The 22500-nt window shown below is 43.4% G+C and overlaps 1 protein-coding gene across 1 annotated transcript in view; it reads left to right on the forward strand.

The window, feature by feature from the left end:
- Nucleotides 1–22500, forward strand: part of igsf11 (immunoglobulin superfamily member 11) — a gene marked incomplete at both ends in the record, with an annotated part of 255072 nt that overhangs the window by 207824 nt on the left and 24748 nt on the right. Inside the window, one exon of the mRNA XM_080731124.1 lies at nucleotides 9598–9761. Coding sequence (XP_080587250.1) covers nucleotides 9598–9761 — 164 coding nt within the window. The remainder of the gene's footprint in view (nucleotides 1–9597; nucleotides 9762–22500) is intronic.

The following is a 22500-nucleotide window of genomic DNA, read 5'->3' on the forward strand; positions in this document are numbered from 1 at the left end:
GTGCTGGGTGTCATTGGTTTTTTTTCTAAAGGCAGCCAGCTGTAACGTACTGTACCGTACTGTACCGTACTGTACCGTACCGTACTGTACCGTACTGTCACAGACGTAACGTATGTGTCAGACCACAACGTCTCCCAGGGGTCCACCGTGACCTCTGTGACCTTCCAGAAAGGGAAGGAAAGGAAAGGAAAGGAAAGGAGAGGAAAGGAGAGGAAAGGAGAGGAGAGGAGAGGAAAGGACAGGACAGGACTCTTGTACTTATAACGACCTCTACGGTGTAAAATGACGCCAGTGCACCGCTGACCACGACAGGCTTAAAGGACCACTCTTGGAGTTTTGGTGTCCAAAAATGTGTTTTGCAAGAATCGGCCTCATGGTGACGCTAGAAGAGGAGTATGTGAGAATTGAGGTTGTGGTTTGGCAGGCAAGGAGTGTGTGTGCAAAATTTGGCATGGATCGGGGCAACGGTTGCAGAGATATGAGCAGGGCAAAAGTGTGACGTGTGACAGACTGACGGACTGACAGCCGGTGGAGGTTTTGATTATAACTGCGACCTGACGGTCGCAACTAACACAACCTAATAGTGCAGAGCAGAGCCAAACTAAAAGTGTCCATTGGTCAGTGCAAGAACATAAATCGAAAAAAACCCAGAAAGGGTGACAGAACAAGACGTACAGGATGATGATGATGATGATGTCCTGCTTGTCATGTGTCCCACCAGACTCACTGTACTCTCTACTGTACGTACTGTACTGCGTGTAGACTCAGTCATTGTGCTGACGCTGTCATGTTCCCTGCAACCACCATGTATGATTTATGTGTGTGTGTGTGTGTGTGTGTGTGTGTGTGTGTGTGTGTGTGTGTGTGTGTGTGTGTGTGTGTGTGTGTGTGTGTGTGTGTGTGTGTGTGTGTGTGTGTGTGTGTGTGTGTGGTTTTACTGTACTTGTGAGGACCAAAGTACAGTAGAAAAGAGAAAACATTCATTTTACATTTAGTATAAACTATAAACTCATTCAATGGCAGAATATTTAACCAAACTACACTGACAGATATTATTATTATTATTTGTCACAGAATATGTTCCTATTTGTTGATCGATCTCACAGACATGCACGCGCTTTCTCTGCTTCTGGTAGAAAGAAAAACAAACACTAGTAAAGTAAAGAGTTCCTGCTTGTTTATTGGATCATGCAAGAAACCCAACCAATTCCCTGCACAGCTTTTGTTCTGAGCAGCCACCTTCCGTCGCATCCCTTTGCCTCACTTCTCCCTGGTTGACTCTTTTACGCTGCTGGTGGTGTTAAGCCTCGATCAGAGTCTGCGGTGAAGAGCTATCCACTGCAAATATCCACCTCAAGTCAGAAAATAGGTGAAGGCCATCATAGTCCGTCACGGTGGAGTCCTATTCACCGTGACTGACTGGTCTAGATCGACCAATCAGTGAACGGGGTGAAGAGCCTATCTGTCTGATAGTAAAAACAGAGAGATGTGTCGGGACTCGCGGTGGAAAGCTCTTCACCGCGAGGAATGACGTAACGTTGTAGTTTTATGACTCAAAAAGACTACTAGCCGACTCTGATCGAGGCTTTAGTGTCCCAGACAACATGGACTCTGTTGGAGGTTTCATGACATGAGGAACTAAGACACAACTGACATATTGGTCAAATGTGGTCATGTTGGTAGTGGGCACCACAGCAGCTCCATAATGGGGCTTTTAAGCCGTGACATCATTTTGTAGTCAGACCTCCAAGCAGATTTATTGTCAATATCTGTCCCTCGCTATTTCAACAGATCCGAGACAAAAATACCGACTAAAGTATAATTCTAACACTTTCCTTTCAACAACAAAGAGAAGAAAAATTAGTAAATAGTAAAAATAGTCAAAAGATTTGCTTTTTTTGGAGGCAGAAGTTCTCCTCTGCCTACAAAATGATGTCAGACTTAACAGCCCCATGGTACTACAGGGTTCCCAAATAGGCGGCCCGCGGGGGGGGCTACTGTCTGGCCCCCTTCCAACCCCAGTAATAATGGTGGTATAAGAGCAGCAACAACACTAGTATTATCGTCATTGTCGGGTGGAAACCTTGTATGTGGGCACCCCTGTTGTAGATCGTCAATTTCCGATGCATGATGGACACCTAATACCACTGCAGTACGGTATGGAGCTCTGGGATTGGGGTTAGGGAGAGTGCGTATGTGCGTCATGCTAGCATACAATCCCTGTCTGTTGTTCCTTAATCCATTTAGTCCCAGAATTATTGAATGCTTTAAAGGGGAGTTTCGGTCAAAAACGACTTTCCTACCTTTAAAATGTTGATTCAGGAAGCTTCTGGGTTGATCCTGGTTAGTTTTGACCCATAGCGGCATTTTGTTCTATTTTGGATTTTCTCCCCTGCACCCCACGGCTCCAAACGGCACCTCTTGGGTCACTCCATAATCCGGTTATTATTCTCGCTCAAAACTCACTTTTCTCGCTCGGTCTCAGTCCCTGGTAACGTTGTTAGCATATACGAGCTACAACAGCTCCTGGTCGGCGCCATGTTTGTTTACAAGAAGCTCAACTCTGAACTCTCAGCCCTGCAAGAGAAACACTGGGAAATCCCATACCCGTTGGGAAACGCGCGTTCACGAGCTGCTGCTGCTGCTCACAGCTCCACCCCCCTCCCCCACAGCCTGTTGTGCCTGTTGAGGTAGACAAGAGGCTACACCATACATCACTCTGCAGACTTTGTCGACATAGTTACATCTTTTTTCTTTGGCTAAGAGCATTTTTGTGTTTTATTGTTCGTCGCGCGTCGGGGAGTCACGCGATACAAAACGTGATTTCACAGTGTTCTCTCCTGGGCTGAGAGTTCAGAGTTGAGCTAAAAGTAAACAAACATGGCGGCGACCAGGAGCTGGTGTAGCTTGGATTTGCTAACAACGTTACCAGGGACTGAGACCGAGCGAGAAAAGTGAGTTTTGAGCGAGAATAATAACCGGATTATGGAGTGACCCAAGAGGTGCCGTTTGGAGCCGTGGGGTGCAGGGGAGAAAATCCAAAATGGAACAAAATGCTGCTATGGGTCAAAACTAACCAGGATCAACCCAGAAGCTTCCTGAATCAACATTTTAAAGGTAGGAAAGTCGTTTTTGACCGAAACTCCCCTTTAACCAGTGAAAAATAGCAGATCTACAAGCTCGCAGCGCGGCACCGAGTGCCGCGCTGTGAGCTTGTATATCTGCTATTTTTGAAAAAGTCATGAAAATGTGTGCAAATCTTTGAATATATGTATTTTCAAAGCGAACGTTTGTAACTCAAATGTTGCTTCTGGGGGTGGTCCCTGGAACTAGATATTTTGAGATGGGGGGTCCGTGGCCAAATAAATATCGTTTTGGGGGTCCTTCACATGAAAAGGTTTGAGAACCACTGACATAGTAGTCTCTCAAGAACAGACTAACTGAGCTCCAGTTGAAGTGAAAAGGACCTTTTCTTTGACGATGGCTGGCCAGATTGCTGACATATGAAAAAAAACCTTAGAAGGATTCAAAAGACACTTATAGAATCGGGTCAAAATTCTAATTATGACCCGATTCTGCACTCGGTGCCGCGCTGTGAGCTTGTATATCTGCTAATTTTCAATGGTTAAAGCATAAAATAATAATACACTATAATGTGTACCTGTTCTAATACAGTTAAAGGAAGACTTTAGTTTTTTACAACAAGGGTTCATATTTTAGATTGTAATTAAAGAATATAAAAGATGGGTGTCAAAATTATTAAATTTACTTCTTTCTATTGTTTTAGAGATTCTTATTTCAGTGGTTGGGGGCATGCGTACAAGTGGCTAAATATGTCATTTTACACAGAATAAGCCCATTCCCAAGATACAACGCAACCTTTCATGGTTGGATGTGACTTATGGAGGCTAGAAGTGTTACTGTAAATAGCAATAAAGAAACTGCTGGCTTATTGTGTCTAAAAAGACATATTTAGCCACTTGTACGCAAGCCCCCATGCATACGCATGCCCCACATTTCAGCACGGTAAATACGATAAAACAATAGAACGAAGCAAATGAAAACATTTTAACTCACTTTTTCTTTTCTCTAATTACAATCTAAAATATGAACCCTTGTTGTAAAAAACCAAAGTTGTCCTTTAAGCATAAAATAATGGTTAAAGGCGTTCAGATCTAAAGAGACACAGATTTGCATTCCCGGTCTACATGGATTAATCCAGTGTAAGATACTACTTACTGAATAACCTTCACCCTGAGGAGATCATACATCTTTCTTTCTTTCTTTCTTTAAGTCCTTCCTTCCTTCCTCAGCACTCAGCTCAGCTCTCTGTGGTGTCGTCATGAACTTAATAATCTGGGATGAAATGATCGTGTGAATGTTTGGATGGATGGATGGATGGATGGATGGACGGATGGATGGACGGATGGATGGATGGATGGATGGATGGACGGATGGACGGATGGATGGATGTTTGGATGGATGGATGGATGGATGGATGGACGGATGGATGGATGGATGGATGTTTGGATGGATGGATGGATGGATGGATGGACGGATGGATGGATGGATGGATGTTTGGATGGATGGATGGATGGATGGATGGATGGATGGATGGATGTTTGGATGGATGGATGGATGGATGGATGGATGGATGGATGGATGGATGGATGGATGGACGGATGGATGGACGGATGGATGGATGTTTGGATGGATGGATGGATGAATGGATGGACGGATGGATGGATGGATGGATGTTTGGATGGATGGATGGATGGATGGATGGATGTTTGGATGGATGGATGGATGGATGGATGGATGGATGGACGGATGGATGGAGGGACGGTTGGTAGAGATTACAGTGTACTGTTGTGTCAGTGGCCATCGTCATTTTGTCCGTTTTTACCCAGGTTTCTACGGTTTCTTGGGCTGGATATGGCAGCCTGGAACGGTTGTTCAAGTGCAACTAAACTTGGAATGTTAGTAAACGTGGCACAATTAACAATAATGCATTGCACCTGTGCAGCTGACCTGCGGAACCTGGGAATATACCATTCTGTCAAGATGGGGAGAATATAATTATAATACCTTGTTAAAGTGACCATTTTGTTACATTTTGCATTTGTAGTTATTTTACTGTAATTTAACAACATAATAACCAGCACAGATAGACAAAGAGACATTCATGGATTTATATTTATTTATAACTTGTATTTTCCCCCCTGGACCCAGGGTATGGCAGCTGCATACCCCTGCCATACCCACGCCCCTGTGTATTGATGGGCCCTGTGTTGATGGATGGATGGATGGATGGATGGATGTTAGAGAGTACAGTATGTACGGTGCAGGTCACATGATGCTGTTTGTGGGGGAGATGTAACTTCATTCAGTGTCTAATATGTTTATCCATGACCACGAATAGCACGATGATGAACCTGCATGTGCGTGCGTGTGTTTCTGCTGCTGGGTGTGTGTCCTCTGACAGATGGACTTCTCTTTCCTTGTGGGTCTGTGTGTTTCTCAAGCTGCGGTTCGGGGACCTGCAGGGTTTCTCCCTGCACCCCGGAGTGCCCACCCAGGGTTGTGAGCTTATAGCTCTAGATTGCTGTGGTTCTACTTTAAGAGCGTGACAGCCGTGTGCATCCAAGTGAATTCTCACTACTTTTGTACGATGAAGAAGGGCTTTAAAGGAGTAGTTCACCCCCAAAATGACTTTTCTTTCTATTGATTACTAATGCCATGAGTTCAATAATATTTTAAGTTTTTTGTCACTTTCCTAAGACAATAATTTGATTACAATAAATGTACCCCCATTGATTCCGGATGGGGACCTGAATGCATTTGGGTCCCCATCCAGGATTCAATGGGGGTAAATTTACTATAATACATTTTTTGTCTAAGGAATGCCACAAATACAAGAAAATATTATTGAACTCTACTCTCCATGGCATGAGTAATCAATAGAAAAACTAGTCATTTTGGGGGTGAACTACTACTTTAATTTATGAAAAAAAAACATACAGACTTGAAACTCGGAGATACAAGGTTTCTTTCCTCCTGATAGTGATGATTTGAAGTGTCTGAAAAAAGATCTGCCTCAGTCCTAAAAGGGTTAATTCAGAGTAGCTGGGTCGTTCAGCTGCCTAGACGGAGGTTTTCTCATAAAGCAGCTCCGTGTGCAGCAGGGAGATGATGTTGATCTACAGATGGAAAGGTGACCTGAAGGTCAAAATAAGGCTCTGCTCTGCGGATTAGATGCACTGACCTTTTCCTTCTGAGAATACATGGTGGAAAAAGTACTCCAAATGTTTTTCCTGAGTAAAAATATCTGTATCAATGCAGAAATACTGTGTTACAAGTAAATGCCCAGAATTCCAAATTTACTTGAATAAAAGTACAAAAAGTATTACGTCTCAAAATGGCCTTAAAGTAGCAAAAGTAGAAAGTACTCGTTAAGCAGAATGGTCCGTTTCACATGTTTTCAAATGTATAAAAACGAATAAAAATATATATTTTGAAAATAGCAGATCTACAAGCTCACATGCAACACATTGTGAGCTTGTAGATCGGCTATTTTCAAATGGCCGAATATATGTATGTGTGTGTATATATATATATATATATATATATATATATATATATATATATGTATATAGGGCTGAAGTGGTTAATGTGTAATCAAATTCTTCAAACTAGTAGCTAAAGTTTTCAAATAAATGTAATGGAGTACAATATTTGCCTCTTGAGATGTAGTGGAGAAGAAGTAAGAGATAGTGTACTTGAATAAACGTACTTAGTTACTTCACACCACTGCGTCTCACAGACGCTGCACAACGTTTGAAGTGAAAGGTTGAACATTTCCATAAACCCACGTCTTCTCTGGAATAACACCTCCAGTATGTAGGACTATACTGTTGGGACTGGGCTCTGTCCTCTGTCTAAAAGGGTTAGGGTTAGGGTTAGGGTTAGGGTTAGGGTTAGGGTTAGGGTTAGGGTTAGGGTCTTCTCTGGAATAACACCTCCAGTATGTAGGACTATACTGTTGGGACTGGGCTCTGTCCTCTGTCTAAAAACACAACTATGTTTGCAGATCATTATTCTCTCTCTCAGTGGCGTCACTTAAGCAAAAGCTAGGGTATGGCAAAGATGGGAGTCCTCATGGAAAAGAGGCATTACATTTTGGATAACACGGTTCTATTGTGAAAATAGCAGATCTACATGCTCACACCTGCTATTTTCACAATATCTGCCTCTATATTTGACAATTTGGCCAATGTTTAATTTGTGATTTTAGAGGTATTAAAAAGTCCTTAAATTGTCACTTTAGGAATGTGCATGTGGGCCTACCCTCTATAGACTTAAACATTATGTTGGTTTACTCTTGGGTGAAAGTGCACAGACCCCATATGGGGACCCCAAGGTTGTAGTCTCGCGTGGCCAGACTGTTGACTCCGCGATTTGGGAAATGCGCCCGTCAACAGTCTGGGGCACGGAAATAGAAACGATGAGTGCGAGACAGTGTTGTTTTTGGCAGGCATTTTAGATTTAGTCTTTTTGACGAAATGCTTATTAGTTTTAGTCAGATTTTAGTCATGTATATCCTTGATAGTTTTAGTCTAGTTTTAGTCGACTAGAACTCAAAAGGTTTTAGTCAAGTTTTAGTCGACGAACCCACACAAAGGTTTTAGTCCAGTTTTAGTCAATAGTTTTAGTCAAAAAGAAAAATGTGTCTTTAAATAAATAAATTAAGTATGAGACATTGGAAATAATCAAAGTTGACAGGTGCAATTGAATTCATGAAGCAATAGATGTACCGGTATATAGGCTAATAACAAGTGTATATTACACCTGCCCCATCCTATTTATATGCACAGTTCACACAGGAGGCAATATAATAATAATAATAATAATAATAATATTGTAATATAATATAAGAATACAATATGCATCTTTTTTGGTATGGTATCACTGAACTGGCCACTTGCACTTTCACACTACAGAGTACAGACAACACACACACACACACACACACACACACACACACACACACACACACACACACACACACACACACACACACACACACACACACACACACACACACACAGTACTGTTGAGTTCCAAGGATTTACAAGTGACGTCACAGTCATACGCAACGTCCGTGGCTGCTAACCGGAAACAAACAACCCATACGTCACTAACGTAGCCTTTGGGAATAATAGCACCGCAGCCAGCGACCTCCGCATCCATGATCCAGCGAAACAAAGTTTGCATCAACAGTTTGCAACAAACAATCCAATTAATTTACGTTTGCTTAAAAGCCAACATTAGCCTGAAGCTTAGTGCCAGATGTTATAGAAAACGTTGCGATCGTATTAGTAGGAGAGTGACCACGGATGGGTCCAGTTGTCAACTTGTCAATAAGCAAATCGACTTCTCAGCAAGGCAAAGGAGTATTAAGGACTATCATTTTTTTAAAAGGACCGTCAGCTTACCGGATTGGAATAGCAGCCGCTCCGTCGTCGTAAGTAAGCCTGCATTATTTCCTGGATTGTAAAATAGATCCATATCGTGTCTTCTTTTGCGACGCGACGACCGAATCTATTAATTGATGTTGACGGCGCTGCTGCATGAGGCAGATACAGTAGGTCTTTCCTCAATCAGATCATTAGCTTTCATTTCCCAATAGAAAGTTAATAGCATTTCCAGCAGTAATGTGTGCAACTAACTTCTGAAAAGTTGACAACAAACAACACGTGTGTATCATGCCGACATTCCAGCCAATCACAGAGCCTGTTGTTATATGCGTCCTAGAACGTTCCATATGATTGGCCACTACTCCTCCATTGAAACAACTACAATAACATTGTATGGCTTTCACCTTTCATGCATGTTTATTTAACGTCGTCCGATAGACCAGATGTTCGTCTCGTCTTCGTTACGTCAACAAAAACACACATTCGTCTCGTCATATTTTCGTCAGACTTATGTTGAGCTCGTTACGTTAACGTCACGTCATCGTCGTGAAAAAAAGGGGCGTTAACGAAGTCATTTTCGTTAACGTCTCGTCAACAAAAACAACACTGGTGCTGCGAGATAAAGCGGATGTGACGCAACCGCTCCCTTGGTGCAATAACTGCACTAAAAATGTCCTACTGGAAGCGTTAAGTATCCGTTCAATATTTCTGGGGGCGTTATTTCATCTTTCTCTGGTGTTATTGGTGTTACCTCCATGATGTTTTCATATGTTTTCTTAAACTATACACCCATAACAAGAATAGGCCGCTCGAATGACTTTGTCTGTGCTAGTGTGTTTCTGTTACGTTTCCAATGGGACTACAGTTCATTAGAATGACTCTGTCTGTGCTAGTGTGTTTCTGTTACGTTTCCAATGGGACTACAGTTCCGTGCAGCAGTGGCTACTTCCGATACTCTCCGTTCAGGAGCTGCCGTTCCAGACTCTATATAGCATTCAGAGATTGTGGAATAGTTGTCTGGCTACGCGAGACTACCAAGGTTGAGAACCACCCCTGTAACTGTCACTGACCATACCTTCTCTCCCCCCCCCTCTCTCTCCCCCCCCCCCCCCCCCTGCAGTGTGTGTGGGGGCCCTGGACGTCACGGTGTCCCAGAGCAGTGTCCAGGTGGCTCGCGGCCAGGCGGCCATCTTGCCCTGTTCCTTCACCACCAGCGCTGCACTGACCAACCTGAATGTCATCTGGATGGTCATCCCGTTGGCTAACGCTAACCAGCCTGAACAGGTACAATACACTGTATAACTACACTACCACTATACCCTACCATTACACTACCACTATACCACTACTACAATACACTACACTACCACATCAACGTCATCTGGATGGTCATACCGTTGGCTAACGCTAACCAGCCTGAACAGGTACAATACACTGTACTCTATAATACACTGTACACTACAATACCACTACCACTATCACTACCACTATACTACCACTATACCACTACCCTACTACAATACACTACCATTACAACCTTAACGTCATCTGGATGGTCATCCCTGTTCAACGCTAACCAGCCTGAACAGCAGGGCCGGATTAACCATAGGCCTCGTCGGGCATTGGCCCTGGGGCACACATGCCAATGGGGCACAAAAATCTTTTGGAAAAAGAAAAATCTTTTGAAGATTTTCTTTTTTTTTTTTTTCTTTTGAAAAAAAAAGCTGAGGGTTAAATAACAACAACAATTCAACATGGGAAGGAGAAAACAGTTAAGCGGTTGTGCAAAAAGACAAAAAACAGCAGAAAAAAGCGCGGCATAAAGCAAGATGCGATTCCACCAGCGGCGCAGCCACCGGCGCCGCAGCCGTGAATGAGGCGGCCTTGGCCCGCGAGACCGTGGCCGACCCGGCGTGGGGGGCACTTGAACTTGGTCGCCCTGGGGCACCACACAGGGTTAATCTGGCCCTGCTGAACAGGTACAATACCACTATACTACTACTATACCACTATACTACTACAATACCACTATACTACTACAATACCACTATACTACTACAATACCACTATACTACTACAATACCACTATACTACTACTATACCACTATACACTAGCCTGGTTAGGGTTAGCTTTGATGTCTATGTGTGCACGTGCCTGTAGTTTAGTCTCTCTCTCTCTTTCTCTCTTTCTCTCTTTCTCTCCCTCTCTCTCTCTCTCTCTCCCTCTCTCTCTCTCTCTCTCTCTCTCTCTCTCTCTCTCTCTCTCTCTCTCTCTCTCTCTCTCTCTCTCTCTCTCAGTAATTGTAGTGTTTCGTGCAGCTGATCACACAAAGCTCACCTGCCCCTCGTTCTCTGTCAACGTGCGCTCCTCGCTCGCCCGTTTCAGCCGACACAATGTATCCATGTAACACTAATCAGCTTCTGCACCAATTAACCCCCGCCTACCAGGCTGCACAGCTGTTCACACACACACACGCACACGCACACACGCACACACACACACACGCACGTACACACACACACACGCACGTACACACACGCACGCACGCACGCGCGCGCGCACACACACACACACACACACACACACACACACACACACACACACACACACACACACACACACACACTTGCGAGCGCACAAACAATTCCAGTTCACGTGCTTCTTACCCGCCCCAACAGTTTTGTATTGTTCCTTTATTTGATGTTTGTATGCGTGCGATATACAGTGTAAATGTATCCATATGTACTGTATGTGTGTGTGTGGTGTTTACATAATAGGCTGTTAGTGAGGTCAGGAAGAGTGCGCACACGCTCATGCACACACACACACACACACACACACACACACACACACACACACACACACACACACACACACACACACACACACACACACACACACACACACACACACACACACACACACACACACACAGATGCGTGCACGTGTTAAACAGCCACTCAGACATGCACCTTGTTCTCACACCACATCACGATAGGTAAAGCAGGGGTCTTCAACAGGGGGTCCGGGACCCCTAGGGGGTCCTCAGAGTTACTACAGGGGGTCCTCCAATTCTTTTGTGATAGAAACCTTAATTATTTCTCCTTATTTTATATTAACCACTTGAACCCTAGTGTCCATAATATGAGAACTTTAACTTAAAGATGGGGTGCCATGATTTTTCCCCCCTATAAAACATGATTATCAGGTATTATGATTATACTAGGAGGAAGATTGTTTTCCAAAAACGTGTACAGAAAGAGTTAAAATGGTGTTTGTATGTGGCCACACCCACTAGTTCATTGGTATGCGGTTGTCATGGTGGGGGTGGTGACCCAGCTGAAGTCAGCCACACCCACATAGGTGAATGGTAATTAGGGGAGGGGTTGATTCTGTGATGTAATAAGTATGTAACAGGCACGTTTGACCCCACAAGGTGGCAGCCTACAGCTAAAACCCAAATATAAAGGGAATACATAATTGCTCATAACAACCACACCAGGGGCTCTAATGAAATACTGTCAACCTCCTAGATGAGAACTAGAAAAAGTACAAAACTATGGCACCACCTCTTCAACTTAGTTCTATAACGATGTGTCCACACGGTGAGCTGAAGGGCGTGACTAAGTGCAGCGCTGCATGCAACGACCTCACAAGGTCATGTGACAGGAAGTGCTCAGCTTGTCATGAGTTGTTAGAGTTGACGCTAAAAGCCATTAAGAATTACTGAGCAACCAGCGCACACACACGCACACGGGAACCCTTCGTTCACACACACACACACACGCGCGCACACACACACACACACACACACACACACACACACACACGCACACACACACTCTCTGAGCCGGAGACAGTGCTCTCCGTGCACGCAATAAACGAACGCACGCACACAGACACACATGCACGTGCACGCACACACGCACAAGTGGGACTGGAGTGTTTTGAACTTGAACTTGTCCCCGGTGAGACTGACTGGCAGTACAATCTGACCACACATTAACATGAATCTGACACTGATGACAGCATGTCAAACAGGTCTATGCAGCATTAACCCTCTAGGACCCACTGTTGTAATATTACAACGTTTGAATTTTATCCAAAAAAATGTTTAAATCATTTTATTTTTGCTCCCCCTACCACCTAAACATCACCATTGGATTCTATTGTTTAGTATTACAATGCCATTGGCCGCAATATTTGCATATAAATACCCCCCACAGAAGCTGACATTCCAGAGTTTTGACGAACAACATCTCATTTTTTAACTGACGCTATTCCTCACAAAAACATAAAATGCCTGTAATATTATTTTTTTTGGTGATCATTAGAATGTCTAGAACATGTACATATGTTATTATTGTGAAAAAATATCCCCATATGTAAATTAGAGCATGATTTATGATTTATGTCTATAAAACCTTACAAAAACTTTTTTTTTTTTTAAACATTACATTTTCATTTTTGTAAAATCCTACAACACCATCTGATTTAAAAAAAAATATATATATATTTCAAGTATTTCTATTTTTGGGTCTTAGAGGGTTAAAACTATCTATGAAATCTGTTAAAATGTTTAATATGCATCACAATTTTAAACAATATTATGTAGTGGAGGTCCTTGCTTCATCTCTACAGATGTTCCATTTCAAATCTTCACACACCCTGCCATTGGCAAGACAGTAGATTTCCAGTGGATTGGCAGAACATTGAGCTTGTAGATCAGATATTTTTGTGTATTTTTATGACCTCTGAATTCAAAGTTTAGAAAGTTTGAATCTAGCTATGAAGGTGCATTCTGCTGTTCAATGGGAATGGAGTGGTTTCTTGACATTTGCGAGTTCTTCTGCTATACAACCAAAATGTGGAACGCCCTACCGAAGGCCTTAAAGGAGTGTGGTTCCCTAGCATCCTTTAAAATCGCCCTGAAAAACCACTTACAGGCGGCAGCCATTCGCAACTGGCAATAACAAACCTAGCCCAGCCTCCCCTGACCCTTCTTTGTATTTACCTACTGTATATATTTTTTGCACTGTTTATTTTATTTTGATTTACTTTTCTTTTTTTACTATATCTACTGCATAGTACTGTGTTCTATCCGTCTGTCATTCAATGTTATATGAGATACTTCAATGGTTTCCTATGGAAATAAGCGTTGTCTTTCCTAGGATCTCCTTTTAGTTGACCTTGTACCAGTGAACAGTAAATGGTAAATGGTGCATTTATATAGCGCTTTTATCCAAAGCGCTTTACAGAGATTGTGCATTACATTCACCCATTCACGCACACATTCATACACCGGTGGCGGAGGAAACCATGCACAGCACCAACCAGCTCACCGGGAGCAACTAGGGGTTCAGAGTCTTGCCCAAGGACTCTTCGACATTAACTCAGGGGGAGCCCGGATTCGAACTGGGAACCCTTCGGGAACCCTTCGTTCTCTAATAACGGTTTCTCTACCCCTGAGCTATGCCGCCCCAACAGTACCGTCATGAAACTGTACCTTTTTCTATGCAATCTTCTAATAAAGTCTTCAATCAATCAATCAATCAATGAGTTTCTGCAAAAATGTTCAGGCAGGTATCAACTTTCTCTGGTGGGAGTCGACTTGTGTTATGAAGTCGACTGAGTCGACTTGGCGACTTGCCTGCGTACGTGTGTGCGTAGGGAGTGTACCAGTAGCATCAACAGGTCCAGTCATCCATACAGTCCTCATAGTGTGAAGAACAGACAGAGAATTGTGTTTTGTGCTCTTTATGTAAAACTGAGACAAAGATGAGAACATTAAAGAAAAGGAACCAACAGGCTCCTGAGTGGGAGATCCTTTAATGTACGTATGGAGACAGAACCCTCTGCTGAGTGTCTGAAGTCCAGGCTCAAGACGTCCTTTCATTCATAACTGTTTGAATCCAGCTGCTTCTGAATGACACAGTGTTGTGTCTCATGGCCTGAGACCAACATAGTTTGAGAGCCTCATATGTATAGTTGAATGACACAGTGTGTCTCATGGCCTGAGACCAACATAGTTTGAGAGCCTCATATGTATAGTTGAATGACACAGTGTGTCTCATGGCCTGAGACCAACATAGTTTGAGAGCCTCATACGTATAGTTGAATGACACAGTGTGTCTCATGGCCTGAGAACAACATAGTTTGAGAGCCTCATACGTATAGTTGAATGACACAGTGTGTCTCATGGCCTGAGAACAACATAGTTTGAGAGCCTCATATGTATAGTTGAATGACACAGTGTGTGTCATGGCCTGAGAACAACATAGTTTGAGAGCCTCATATGTATAGTTGAATGACACAGTGTGTCTCATGGCCTGAGAACAACATAGTTTGAGAGCCTCATATGTATAGTTGAATGACACAGTGTGTCTCATGGCCTGAGACCAACATAGTTTGAGAGCCTCATATGTATAGTTGAATGACACAGTGTGTCTCATGGCCTGAGACCAACATAGTTTGAGAGCCTCATATGTATAGTTGACACAGTGTGTCTCATGGCCTGAGACCAACATAGTTTGAGAGCCTCATACGTATAGTTGACACAGTGTGTCTCATGGCCTGAGACCAACATAGTTTGAGAGCCTCATATGTATAGTTGAATGACACAGTGTGTCTCATGGCCTGAGAACAACATAGTTTGAGAGCCTCATATGTATAGTTGAATGACACAGTGTGTCTCATGGCCTGAGACCAACATAGTTTGAGAGCCTCATACGTATAGTTGACACAGTGTGTCTCATGGCCTGAGACCAACATAGTTTGAGAGCCTCATATGTATAGTTGAATGACACAGTGTGTCTCATGGCCTGAGACCAACATAGTTTGAGAGCCTCATACGTATAGTTGAATGACACAGTGTGTCTCATGGCCTGAGAACAACATAGTTTGAGAGCCTCATACGTATAGTTGAATGACACAGTGTGTCTCATGGCCTGAGAACAACATAGTTTGAGAGCCTCATATGTATAGTTGAATGACACAGTGTGTGTCATGGCCTGAGAACAACATAGTTTGAGAGCCTCATATGTATAGTTGAATGACACAGTGTGTCTCATGGCCTGAGACCAACATAGTTTGAGAGCCTCATATGTATAGTTGACACAGTGTGTCTCATGGCCTGAGACCAACATAGTTTGAGAGCCTCATACGTATAGTTGACACAGTGTGTCTCATGGCCTGAGACCAACATAGTTTGAGAGCCTCATATGTATAGTTGAATGACACAGTGTGTCTCATGGCCTGAGACCAACATAGTTTGAGAGCCTCATATGTATAGTTGAATGACACAGTGTGTCTCATGGCCTGAGACCAACATAGTTTGAGAGCCTCATATGTATAGTTGACACAGTGTGTCTCATGGCCTGAGACCAACATAGTTTGAGAGCCTCATACGTATAGTTGACACAGTGTGTCTCATGGCCTGAGACCAACATAGTTTGAGAGCCTCATACGTATAGTTGACACAGTGTGTCTCATGGCCTGAGACCAACATAGTTTGAGAGCCTCATATGTATAGTTGAATGACACAGTGTGTCTCATGGCCTGAGACCAACATAGTTTGAGAGCCTCATATGTATAGTTGAATGACACAGTGTGTCTCATGGCCTGAGAACAACATAGTTTGAGAGCCTCATACGTATAGTTGAATGACACAGTGAGTCTCATGGCCTGAGACCAACATAGTTTGAGAGCCTCATACGTATAGTTGAATGACACAGTGTGTCTCATGGCCTGAGACCAACATAGTTTGAGAGCCTCATACGTATAGTTGAATGACACAGTGTGTCTCATGGCCTGAGAACAACATAGTTTGAGAGCCTCATACGTATAGTTGAATGACACAGTGTGTCTCATGGCCTGAGAACAACATAGTTTGAGAGCCTCATACGTATAGTTGACACAGTGTGTCTCATGGCCTGAGAACAACATAGTTTGAGAGCCTCATACGTATAGTTGACACAGTGTGTCTCATGGCCTGAGAACAACATAGTTTGAGAGCCTCATACGTATAGTTGAATGACACAGTGAGTCTCATGGCCTGAGACCAACATAGTTTGAGAGCCTCATATGTATAGTTGAATGACACAGTGAGTCTCATGGCCTGAGACCAACATAGTTTGAGAGGCTCATATGTATAGTTGACACAGTGTGTCTCATGGCCTGAGAACAACATAGTTTGAGAGCCTCATATGTATAGTTGAATGACACAGTGTGTCTCATGGCCTGAGAACAACATAGTTTGAGAGCCTCATATGTATAGTTGAATGACACAGTGTGTCTCATGGCCTGAGAACAACATAGTTTGAGAGCCTCATATGTATAGTTGAATGACACAGTGTGTCTCATGGCCTGAGACCAACATAGTTTGAGAGCCTCATATGTATAGTTGACACAGTGTGTCTCATGGCCTGAGACCAACATAGTTTGAGAGCCTCATATGTATAGTTGACACAGTGTGTCTCATGGCCTGAGACCAACATAGTTTGAGAGCCTCATATGTATAGTTGAATGACACAGTGTGTCTCATGGCCTGAGACCAACATAGTTTGAGAGCCTCATATGTATAGTTGAATGACACAGTGTGTCTCATGGCCTGAGACCAACATAGTTTGAGAGCCTCATATGTATAGTTGAATGACACAGTGTGTCTCATGGCCTGAGAACAACATAGTTTGAGAGCCTCATACGTATAGTTGACACAGTGTGTCTCATGGCCTGAGACCAACATAGTTTGAGAGCCTCATACGTATAGTTGACACAGTGTGTCTCATGGCCTGAGACCAACATAGTTTGAGAGCCTCATATGTATAGTTGAATGACACAGTGTGTCTCATGGCCTGAGACCAACATAGTTTGAGAGCCTCATATGTATAGTTGAATGACACAGTGTGTCTCATGGCCTGAGAACAACATAGTTTGAGAGCCTCATACGTATAGTTGACACAGTGTGTCTCATGGCCTGAGACCAACATAGTTTGAGAGCCTCATACGTATAGTTGACACAGTGTGTCTCATGGCCTGAGACCAACATAGTTTGAGAGCCTCATACGTATAGTTGAATGACACAGTGTGTCTCATGGCCTGAGACCAACATAGTTTGAGAGCCTCATATGTATAGTTGAATGACACAGTGTGTCTCATGGCCTGAGAACAACATAGTTTGAGAGCCTCATACGTATAGTTGACACAGTGTGTCTCATGGCCTGAGACCAACATAGTTTGAGAGCCTCATACGTATAGTTGACACAGTGTGTCTCATGGCCTGAGACCAACATAGTTTGAGAGCCTCATACGTATAGTTGACACAGTGTGTCTCATGGCCTGAGACCAACATAGTTTGAGAGCCTCATACGTATAGTTGACACAGTGTGTCTCATGGCCTGAGACCAACATAGTTTGAGAGCCTCATATGTATAGTTGAATGACACAGTGTGTCTCATGGCCTGAGACCAACATAGTTTGAGAGCCTCATACGTATAGTTGACACAGTGTGTCTCATGGCCTGAGACCAACATAGTTTGAGAGCCTCATATGTATAGTTGAATGACACAGTGTGTCTCATGGCCTGAGAACAACATAGTTTGAGAGCCTCATATGTATAGTTGAATGACACAGTGTGTCTCATGGCCTGAGACCAACATAGTTTGAGAGCCTCATATGTATAGTTGAATGACACAGTGTGTCTCATGGCCTGAGACCAACATAGTTTGAGAGCCTCATACGTATAGTTGACACAGTGTGTCTCATGGCCTGAGACCAACATAGTTTGAGAGCCTCATACGTATAGTTGAATGACACAGTGTGTCTCATGGCCTGAGACCAACATAGTTTGAGAGCCTCATACGTATAGTTGAATGACACAGTGTGTCTCATGGCCTGAGAACAACATAGTTTGAGAGCCTCATACGTATAGTTGAATGACACAGTGTGTCTCATGGCCTGAGACCAACATAGTTTGAGAGCCTCATATGTATAGTTGAATGACACAGTGTGTCTCATGGCCTGAGACCAACATAGTTTGAGAGCCTCATATGTATAGTTGAATGACACAGTGTGTCTCATGGCCTGAGACCAACATAGTTTGAGAGCTTCATATGTATAGTTGCGACCGTCAGGTCGCAGTTACTATCAAAACCTCAACCAGCTGTCCGTTAGTCTGTCAGTCTGTCACACGTCACACTTTTGCCCTGCTCATATCTCCACAACTGTTGCCCTGATCCATGCCAAATTTTGCACACACACTCCTTGGCTGCCAAACCACAACCTCCACCCATCAATTCTCACATGACCCTCTTCTAGCGCCACCATGAGGCCAATTCTTGCAAAACACATTTTGCTCCTACAATGCCCTAAAATCACGCAAATCGGTACACAGTAGGTCTACACTCATCTCATCAACATCTGTCCCATATAGCACCACCATCAGGCCGATTTTTTCAAACACTTTTTTGGACACTACTCCTACACATTTTGCTCTCAAATCACGCTGCGACCTGACGGTCGCTTATCTCCCGATTAGGGAGTCTTACTGGTACGTACAGTAGGCCTACATCAGGTTGTATACAGTGTATCATTGATGTACTGTAATGTACAGTAGGCCTACATCAGGTTGTATACAGTGTATCATTGATGTACTGTAATGTACAGTAGGCCTACATCAGGTTGTATCATTGATGTACTGTAATGTACAGTAGGCCTACATCAGGTTGTACAGTAAGTAGTTATTAGTTTCATCAGTCCAGTCAGCTGGTGTGGAGAGATGTTGAGGACAGACTGATTCCATCTGTACAGTACCCCCCCCCCCCACACACACACCCTGACCTACTTTCTGCTGCAGCACACACACACACACACACACACACACACACACACACACACACACACACACACACACACACACACACACACACACACACACACACACATGCAGAGATGTATTGGAGTAAAAGTAAACGTATTGGCAATTAGAAATACTCAAGTATAGTACAAATAACTCAAAAGTGTACTCAAGTACAGTACTCTAGTCAGGGACGTGTTGGCCCCCTGATTCAGCCCAGGAAAAGGACTTGGAGATGGAGAGGCCCGCGCCATATTTTCCAGATGCGCTGCGAAGCCCCAAATACTAACCGATGAGCGGTTACTGAGATTTTAGGTCTCATTGTTATTCTGGTACAAAAAGAGTCTAATGATGTTGTATGAGGACCATCTAGGAGTAGAGTCTAATGATGTTGTATGAGGACCATCTAGGAGTAGTTAATGATGTTGTATGTAGATAGGTACACATGACAGTGATAGTGACTAGCAATTATTTGCATTATAATGCAGCCTGTTTTAATCATGTGTTCATTATAATTTCCCTGAAGCTGAAGTTGTTGGAAAGCATGTGCATGTCTATGTGTGAAAGACCCAAAAAGGCAGTTGCATTCATTTCATTGAGATAATCTCTCTCTTTTGTATTAATTTTTTAAATAAAAAAATAATTTCTAAGATACATTGTTTTGGTCTCTGATTTTATCTGAAGTCATTGCTACAACTACATACAGTAGAATCGGACAGGAAATATAATATCTCGTTTACAGCCATTTTGACAACATGCAAACTCAAGAATAATACAGGTATAAGTCCCTTCTGTGCCATAAATCTTAGCAAATGGATTCATATTGCTTGTATTTGCAAAAGCAGTCAACAATCATGGTAGAAATTATGTTAAAGCTCTATTTTGGGAATCCACCATCTTGCAAATATGCACAATAAAGGTCCAGACACACCCAATAATAAAATTAGCTATTCCATTGAGTCTCCCATGGTCAGACACCATGAAATAGACACCAAGTTTGCGTTTCTAGCTCATCTGGTTCAGAAGTTAGAGGCAAAACCTATTTTCTGGGTCCTTACATTATGGCGGCCATATTGTGGCGGCCATATTGGATTTCATGGAAACTTGCAATACAAAAAATGTTCATATGTATACCATTGATCAACCTGTGAAGTTTCCCTCAGTTTAAATTTTTTCCCTATTCACCCCCCATTAAAACTAATAGGGGCTAATATTGAGGCGGCCATATTGGAACTTTGCCGTACAAATTGACCGGGTTGTCCATATAGGTTGTGATCCTACTGGGTCATAGATAATATTTCTGGTGGACAACCTTTTATGTCGGGGCAAATGCAGGTTTCCTAAAAAAAGGCTGGTTTGCCCCCTGGGTATAACTCTTGACAGGAATGGGCTAGAGACTTACTTTTTTTTCCTAAATGCTCTACAAGCCTGGGGCCGGATTGAATCATCGCGGGCCGTATCTTTGACATCCCTGCTATAGGGAGTAGTGGGCCGGTATTCAGATGATAGACAAGCCAGTGGGCCAATGGGATGGCTCTGTGGGCTGCTGCTACTCAGCGCTATAGAGAGAGAGAGATCTCTCTGCTACTCAAAGATTGACCCTTTCAGATCATGAGAGACAAGCCAGTGGGCCAATTACATGAGTTATATTTACTTTGTGGCCATTTTTTTAATGCCCGGCCTGGACCGGCCGGGAATGAACCGGCCGTTCGGGAGTTGTCCCGCTTCTCCCAATGGCCAGCACGTCCCTGACACTACTTCATTAAATCTACTTAGTTACTTTACACCACACGCACGCACGCACACACACGCGCGCACACACACACACACACGCACGCACGCACACACACACACACACACACACACACACACACACACACACACACACACACACACACACACACACACACACACACACACACACGCGCGCACACACACACACACACACACACACACACACACACACACACACACACACACACACACACACACGTGGTTGTGGACTGATACAAAGTTATTGAGTGTTTTCTGTAGCGGCCTGGTGGGGGGGGGGGGGGACAGCGAAACTAAACCGACAAAAACCCCTACAGCGACATACTGTTGGTGAAAACACAATCACACACTGTGTAACACCCTGAACACACACACACACACACACACACACACACACACACACACACACACACACACACACACACACACACACACACACACACTGATTGGATCGCTTTCACCCGGCGAGTAGATTAGAGTGTCGGGTCATCGGGGTGAGAGAGAGAGAGAGAGAGAGAGAGAGAGAGAGAGAGAGAGAGAGAGAGAGAGAGAGAGACATTACTGTCTGCATTGAGTAATCTCGATGCATGCAAACTGATTTTTCACCCATCTCAACTGTACATTTTATTTTGATTGTATTATATTAATTGATCGTATACTTCTGCTTTGGCGATGTAAACCTATGTTTTCTCATGCCAATAAAAGCCCTCTGAATTGAATTGAATTGAGAGAGAGAGAGAAAGAGAGAGAGAGACATTCATCACAGATGAGGAGATGTCCAGTCATGTAAAAAGACAAAGCGAGCGCACAGCGTTCAACTGGGAGACTGCACTGCTGCACTTTATAACTGTTAGACAATGCACGCACACACACACGCACGCACACACACACACGCACGCACGCACGCACGCACGCACGCACGCACGCACGCACGCACGCACGCACGCACGCACGCACGCACGCACACACACACACACACACACACACACACACACACACACACACACACACACACACACACACACACACACACACACACACACACACACACACACACACACACACACACTAGGGCATTAACAACAAGTCGACTTCATTACACAAGTCGACTCCCACCAGAGAAAGTTGAAAAAAAAGAAATACTTTCTATTGTGAAAATAGTAGATCTACATACTCACAACGCCTTGCGATGCGAGGCGTTGTGAGCATGTAGATCTGCTATTTTCACAATTTCTGCCTCTATATATTTGACAATTTGGACAATGTTTAATTTGTCATTTTAGAGGTATTAAAAAGTCCTTAAATTGTCACTTTAGAAATGTGCAGATACCCTCTATACACTTAAACTTTATGTTGGTTTGTTCACTGTTGAGTGAGAAAACAATGTTTCACATTAA

Source organism: Nannobrachium achirus (assembly GCF_963921795.1).
Source record: "Nannobrachium achirus genome assembly, chromosome: 8".
In the NCBI taxonomy this organism is placed as follows: Eukaryota; Metazoa; Chordata; class Actinopteri; order Myctophiformes; family Myctophidae; genus Nannobrachium; species Nannobrachium achirus.